This window comes from Arachis duranensis, chromosome 1, assembly GCF_000817695.3.
Source record: "Arachis duranensis cultivar V14167 chromosome 1, aradu.V14167.gnm2.J7QH, whole genome shotgun sequence".
Taxonomy (NCBI): domain Eukaryota; kingdom Viridiplantae; phylum Streptophyta; class Magnoliopsida; order Fabales; family Fabaceae; genus Arachis; species Arachis duranensis.
This window is the reverse complement of record NC_029772.3, coordinates 12,584,647-12,592,598: the sequence shown is the minus strand read 5'-3', so window position 1 is coordinate 12,592,598 and position 7,952 is coordinate 12,584,647. Positions and strand designations below refer to the sequence as shown.

The 7,952-nt window shown below is 41.2% G+C and overlaps 1 protein-coding gene across 1 annotated transcript; it reads left to right on the top strand.

The window, feature by feature from the left end:
• The first annotated feature begins 1,574 nt into the window (after positions 1-1,574).
• Positions 1,575-3,903, top strand: LOC107479198 (uncharacterized). Its single transcript, XM_016099339.1, has 4 exons — positions 1,575-1,926; positions 2,309-2,424; positions 2,499-3,303; positions 3,389-3,903. The coding sequence occupies exons 1-4, from the start codon at positions 1,575-1,577 to the stop codon at positions 3,901-3,903; spliced, it is 1,788 nt and encodes a 595-aa protein (XP_015954825.1).
• Positions 3,904-7,952: the final 4,049 nt, after the last annotated feature.

Genomic DNA, 7,952 nt, shown 5'->3' with positions numbered 1-7,952 from the left:
AATAAATACGTAATAATTAATTTAATAGTTAATTTTTAGTATGTATATAAAACTTTTAAAATAGGAAATATCAATTGTCATCCCCACTCCAAATTCATGTTAGGAGATCTTTATTCATGTTAGGAAATATCAATTTTTATTCATTTCCTATCTTCAAATATTTCTACGGATACCCTAGTTGTGATGTGTACAACTGCTATGCTTGCAGGCTTAGCTTGCAGCGAGAAAACTGTATTTGTATCTAGAAAATCAGTTTGTCGGATATTGCACAACCTTCATGCAATTTGGTGACAGTATGCAATGGTTGCATTATAAGTAGAATTTTATTTCTTTTTCAAATATATATATATGAACAACAAATATTAATAATATCAATCTAACTAATTATATTTCCTTAACCGTTTAAGGACTTAGCTATTAAGAATAGAGAGAAATAGTATCCAATAGTAGTGTACAAAATTGTATTGCTGTTTTTCTTTATTAATTATTAGTGGTTTTTTTTATAAGTCTTGAACTTCAATCATCACTATATATATAGCAAATTTGGCTTAATAAAAATATGTAATTCTAAAATAAAATAATATTTGATTACTCTTATTACAAGTCTTTGTTTTTCTTTTAATTTTTTCATTCCATTCAAATCTATCATTGTTCTTTTTTACAGAATTAAGCTTACTGTTATTTTTTACTTTTTCTGAATCTTTGATGGTATAAGAACTTATTACTTAGTTTCAGCTCCACAATAGAAATAATTTTTTTTATTCAACAAAAAAGACCTTCTCCTCAAGGCTGATTTTTTAACATATGATGCAGCGTTTGGTGTAACGCCCGGTTATGGACATGGGAGGTGTTTAGCAGAGTTATGACGGCGGTTAGTTGACGGACTGAAATCGGACGGTTCGATTTCGATCAGGGGTCAGGGGACACAAATTGGACCGTTCGATTTGTGCGTGGTGAGGTCGCGTGCATGGTAATCTGACCGTGCGATTTCATGCGTGGGGAGATTTTAGTTTTTTTGGCCCAAGGAAATCGGACCGACCGATTTTAGGCCTCATTCAAAAAGAGCACCAAATCGGACCCAGCGATTTCTGGGTTTCAAAATTTTTGGGCGGGCTTCTTACTAATCGGACTGTCCGATTTTCTTGATCAAAAAATTTTGAAAGAGGATGCAAGCGGTCAGATGGTCCGATTTGAATGTGATATATATATATGTTCTTTCTCAGGCTAAGCAGCTGAGCAGCTCATTTTATTTTCTTCTTCTCCGGTGTTACAAGTATCTAAACTTCTTATCTCCGGATCTCTTCTTTTAGTTTGTATATCTGCTCTTCTCTATTATCATGGATGATAGAGTAAGATTAAAAGTGTATTACCATGGCCAAATTTTATTACAAACATCAGAAGGAGTAAAGTTTGTATGTGAAAATCTGTTGGATATTATTATTCCGTTCACACTTTCATTTGAAGAATTAAAAGGTGTCATTTTTTAGAAGATAGATTCTCAAATATCTAGCAGAGTGTCGTGTGTTCTGTACAGATATCCTATACCTGTCTTTGGTGGGTTCGTGCAATTTCAAATGAAATACGTGACCGACGAAGCGAGTATGCAAGAAATGTTTTCAGTGTATCTTGAAAGTCGGTCGCAAATATCGTTCATCGAACTGTATGTCGAGTTCGAGCAATCTGCAGTGGACCGAGACATTGAATTGGAAGATTACAACAGTGATAGTGAAGAAGAGTTCGAAAGTAACTACGAGGTTGTTGATCCGAGTGTAGACGAAGATCAAGCTGACGAGGCTATGGTGGCAGATGTGGCGGATGTGGCAAATGCACTAGCAAACCAGCAGCCTTTTGTGGAGCCGAGTTTCATGCGGTCGTTGGATTTGGAGGCTATGCATGAGCCGGAGTTTCCTCAATATGCAAATGCAGGTGAGCCATCAATTTAAATTAAGATTTGTTATAGTATGATTTGAGCATGAGGTTTGAGTTTATGAGAAACAATAGAGACAATGGTAAATAGGCCAAATATAGCATGTAATAAGTTAGTCTTCTGTTTAGTAAGTCAGCCGGACCTGGCGGTTCAGTCGGACCTACCGGTTCAGCCGGACCAACCTGTTCAGGATAACCGACCAGTTCAGCCGGACCGACGGGTTCAGCCGGAACAACGGGTTCAGCCGGGTCGATCGGTTCAGCCGGGCCGACCGGTTCAGCTGGGCCGACCGGTTCAACCGGACCAACGACATCACTCTGTGATTATTAATTTATTAGATTATTACTTCTAACAACTCTAAAATTTGTGATGTGATTGCAGCAGAGCTTCCCCTTATGCCAGATGGCGAATTTACTGTGGGAATGGAGTTCAGTTCTAGGGAGGCAGTAATTAAGGCGATGAAAGATTATACAATCCGCAGAGGTGTAGATTATCGGGTGTATGAGTCAGAACCAACGACATTCTATGCTAAATGCACCCAGTATGGTGCAGGATGTGATTGGCTGATCAGGGTGACCAAAATGTCCAGAAAGTTCTGCTGGAGATAAGGAGGTACAATGGAAGTCACACCTGTACTAGGGCCACCATTTCTCAAAATCATTCGAAGCTGGATTCCAACACAGTTGCAGAAGCAATAAAGCCATTGGTAGAAGTTGACCCGTCTATAAGGGTGAAATCAGTGATTGCGGAAGTCCAGGCAAAGTTTAACTATACCATAAGTTATCGCAAAGCATGGTTGGCAAAACAGAAGGCAGTGGGGTCAATTTTCGGTGGGTGGGAAGCTTCGTACGAAGCCTTGCCGATATGGTTTGAGGCTATGTGTCACAAGGATCCATCCGCGGTCGTTCATTTTGAAACGATGCCTGCGTATCAGGGAGATGACTTGGTTCCTAATATTCGTGTACTACACCGAGTCTTCTGGAGTTATTACCCTTGTATTAGAGCATTCAGACATTGCAAGCCAATAGTGCAAGTAGACGGAACTCATTTGTATGGAAAGTATAAGGGTTGTTTGTTGGTTGCAGTCTCACAGGATGGCAACAACAACATCGTGCCGATTGCATTTGCGATAGTTGAGGGAGAGACATCTGAGGCTTGGCACTTTTATCTGAGTAACCTGAGACAGCATGTTGTGACACGTGATGGTGTCGGCCTTATCTCCGATCGGCACAATTCCATTAGAGCTGCTATTGCTTGTAGCAATGGAGCTTGGTCTCCTCCAAGAGCGTTCCACATGTTCTGTATCAGACACATAGAGTCCAACTTTCTTAGGAAATTCAAGGCTCCGTATCTGCAGAAACTAATCGTCAACATCGGTATGATAGTTATGATTACATTTACTCCTGAACTCAGTTATTATGATGAGCTTTTTTTAAACGTGGGTCTTTTTTGATTTGACAGGATACTCGCGAACAGTTCGTGAGTACGAGACACGTTATCAGCGTTTACGCGAGCGGGGTGAGGCTTATACCAACTGGTTGGATCGGATTCCGCCTGAGCAGTATGCGTTGGCGTTTGATGGGGGATATCGATGGGGTCACATGACAACCAATCTAGTGGAATGCATCAACTCGGTTCTGAAAGGGGCTCGCAATCTTCCAGTCACGGCACTTGTTAAGGCAACGTTTTACAGGCTTAATGAGTTGTTCACCCGGAAAAGAGCTGAGGCCGAGGCTCGAATTAACGCAGGACATGTGTTCTCTGAGCTTGTAACCTCCAAACTGCATGTGAATCAGCGGGCAGCGGTTAACATCCAAGTTAGTTGCTTTGACCGACAGAACGAGGTATTCGAAGTGCGTGAGTGTCCCAATGGTGTGGAGTATGCAGTGGACCTCCGTCGTCAACGGTGTGACTGTGGTGAATTCCAAGTGGACCGGGTTCCGTGTCAACATGTGTTTGCTTGTTGTGCAAACTAATGGCTGGATTGGCAACTGTATGTGCATGATGTCTACAAGATGGACCAGGTTCGACGAGTGTATAGGATTAGGTTTAGGCCCCTCGGGAATCCCACAACATGGCCTGTTTATCATGGACCTCGATTCGTAGGTAATCCATTCCTTAGACAGGTGTCTAAAGGTCGGCTAAGGATGACCCGTTTCTTAAATGAGATGGACACTCGAATGTTGCGTGCTCCTAGGCGATGTAAGCAGTACGGGGCCGAGGGCCACAGTCGTAGTAGATGTCGTCAACGTGGTGGTGCAGGTAATCCGGATGCGACAACCCAATAGGGCTCCAGTTATAGTGTGACTTTCAATATTTTATGTATGGTATGAATTTCATATGTGACTTTATTGTATGACTTTCATATGTGACCTTATTGTATGACTTTCATATGTGACCTTAATGTGAGTCGAACACCTAAAACATAAATAAGTCATACAATACAAATAACTAAATCCAAGACATGAACCATAAACGAGTCCAACACATTCTACTTAAACAAGTCCACTAAATGCACAAGTCCAACACCTGATAGATACATAATAAATACGATACAAATAACAAAATCCAAGACATGAACCATAAATGAGTCCAACACATTCTACTTAAACAAGTCCACTAAATGCACAAGTCCAACACCTGATAGATACATAATAAATACGATACAAATAACTAAATCCAAGACATGAACCATAAATGAGTCCAACACATTGTACTTAAACAAGTCCACTAAATGCATAAGTCCAACACCTGATAAATACATAAGTCATACGATACAAATAACTAAATCCAAGATGTGAATAACTCCAACATCATTTTCTCATTGTCCATTTTACATCTTTGACTAATTTCTTGCATTTCTTTGCAACCTTTTTAAAAGCGGATGGGGTATACCGATTGGCGCTCCGATGAGGGGGGTCAGCTCTAAGGTTGTATCCTTTTCCTTTTTCACCAGTGGGTGTACCTAACCAACTCAATTAATCAATATACAAAGTAACAACTAATCAAATCAATAAATTCGACCACCAAATAACCAAGTCAACTAATCAACTCAAATAATCAATATACAACTAATCTGATAAACAACTAATCAAATCAATAAATTCGACCACCAACTAATCAAGTCAACTAATCAACTCATATAATCAATAACCAAATCCAATCAGGTAATGGTGCACGAAACTGTGATCATCAATGGCGCCATCAACATGGTACGCTCAATTGCAATCTCAATTCTTTATCACAACTTCGCACAACTAACCAGCAAGTGCACTGGGTCGTCCAAGTAATAAACCTTACGCGAGTAAGGGTCGATCCCACGGAGATTGTTGGTATGAAGCAAGCTATGGTCATCTTGTAAATCTTAGTTAGGCAGATTCAAATGGTTATGGATGATATATAAAACATAAAGATAAAGATAGAGATACTTATGTAATTCATTGGTAAGAATTTCAGATAAGCGTATGGAGATGCTTTGTCCCTTCCGTCTCTCTGCTTTCCTACTGTCTTCATCCAATCCTTCTTACTCCTTTCCATGGCAAGCTGTATGTAGGGTTTCACCGTTATCAGTGGCTACCTCCCATCCTCTCAGTGAAAATATTCAACGCACCCTGTCACGGCACGGCTAATCATCTGTCGGTTCTCAATCAGGTTGGAATAGAATCCAGTGATTCTTTTGCGTCTGTCACTAACACCCAGCCTTCAGGAGTTTGAAGCTCGTCATAGTCATTCAATCATTGAATCCTACTCAGAATACCACAGACAAGGTTTAGACCTTCCGGATTCTCTTGAATGCCGCCATCAGTTCTAGCTTATACCACGAAGATTCTGATTAAGGGATCCAAGAGATAAACATTCAAGCCTTGTTTGCTTGTAGAACGGGAGTGGTTGTCAAGCACGCGTTCATAGTTGAGAATGATGATGAGCGTCACATAATCATCACATTCATCAAGTTCTTGAGTGCGAATGAATATCTTGGAATAAGAACAAGCTGAATTGAATAGAAGAACAATAGTAACTGCATTAATACTCGAGGTACAGCAGAGCTCCACACCTTAATCTATGGTGTGTAGAAACTCCACCGTTGAAAATACATAAGTGATAATAGTGATCATTAGCTTCGGCCCCAGAGAGGGAACCAGAAGAACCAAGATAATCTAAGAACTAGACGTCCAAAGATCAGAATACAATAGCAAAAAGTCCTATTTGTAGAGAACTAGTAGCCTAGGGTCTACAGAAATGAGTAAATGACATAAAAATCCACTTTCGGGCCCACTTGGTGTGTGCTTGGGCTGAGCATTAAAGTATTTTTGTGTAGAGACTTTTCTTGGAGTTAAACGCCAGCTTTTGTGCCAGTTTGGGCGTTTAACTCCCATTCTTGTGCCAGTTCCGGCGTTTAACATCGGGCATTCTTGAGCTGATTTGGAATGCCGGTTTGGGCCATCAAATCTCGGGCAAAGTATGGACTATTATATATTGCTGGAAAGCCCAGAATGTCTACTTTCCAACTCCATTGAGAGCGTGCTAATTGGGCTTCTGTAGCTCCAGAAAATCCACTTTGAGTGCAGGGAGGTCAGAATCCAACAGCATCTGCAGTCCTTTTCAGCCTCTGAATCAGATTTTTGCTCAGATCCCTCAATTTCAGCCAGAAAATATCTGAAATCATAGAAAAATACACAAAATCATAGTAAAGTCCAGAAAAGTGAATTTTAACTAAAACTAATAAAAATATACTAAAAACTAACTAAAACATACTAAAAACAATGCCAAAAAGCGTATAAATTATCCGCTCATCAGGTAACAAATTCTTTTACCTGCCGTAGGCGCTGAACCATCATCCAGACCATCACCCCCATCATCTTCATCCTCACCATCCTCCTCATCTTCATCGTCGTCCTCATCATCATCCTCATCCTCATCCTCATCCCCATCTGGATGGTCAACCAGATAGTCATCATTGTCCTCATCAACTGGTTGGTAGCTCTCTAGAATGAGATTCATCGGAACACGGCGTGAATTTCCACTCTGTATGATCCCCTTCATGGCATCATCACTCATACTTGAGTCAACAGAAATTCTACCTCCGGAAGTACCAGACGAAGTGATCTGTCGAGGTCTCGCATCCAATGAAAATCTACCTGGAGCAATCCCACTCGGTTGGGCCATCTGGTCGGTGGGAATGTTTCCGTATGCTAGGTATGAGTAACCTGACACAGGAGCCATGAATCCAAGCAACTGGCTAAATGAACCATGTTCACCTGATTCTTGGTGCGGGACATTCCAGTACTGCTGGTGAACTGGAATACTCAAGTAATCCGCAGAATGCATATCAGGGATGTATGGACTGAACTGCTCAGGCTCTTGTTGTGCATGTGTCTGTGAGGGGGGCGGTGGTGGTGGCAGTGGTTGTTCTTGTTGATTCTCCTGGTTAATCATAGGATCACCATGCTGATTCTCTTCCGGTCCGAGCTGTGACAGATGCAAGTGGTCACCATATGTACGTCGGTACCAATGCAAGTAGATATCTGACTGATGATGTGATGGCACCGTGTCTTCAACAAGAACATGACTATACCGGTTCATCCAATGCATAACCCAGACTGAGTGGGTTCCAGACCAATCTTGATTCTTCGGACCTGTTAGAACTTGGCCGTGTGCTTCACCTAGGTCACGCTCTTGTTGAGGAACGCCTTGAGTCAAGCCAAATTGCCTCCTCAGCCTATCAGATGCATGTCACTCAATACATTCAAAAGATATAAGCGGAACTGTGGCATTCCAAATAGCCGAATGCTGATGGATGTTAGCAGGAATCACGTCTGGATCGGTCCGACCTATTGCATAAGGCTCCCATACAAACTGCACGCATTATGCAAGTAACTGAGGATTACACAATGAATAATAACACGGCTAATTGAAAACAACTACATATTTATTACAACAGACCTGTCCTTCTTGCAGAGCATCCAGGTTTCCCCTAAGGTGCTCAAGTTTCCTCAATCTGTAAGGCCAATTCTCACGTTCCCAG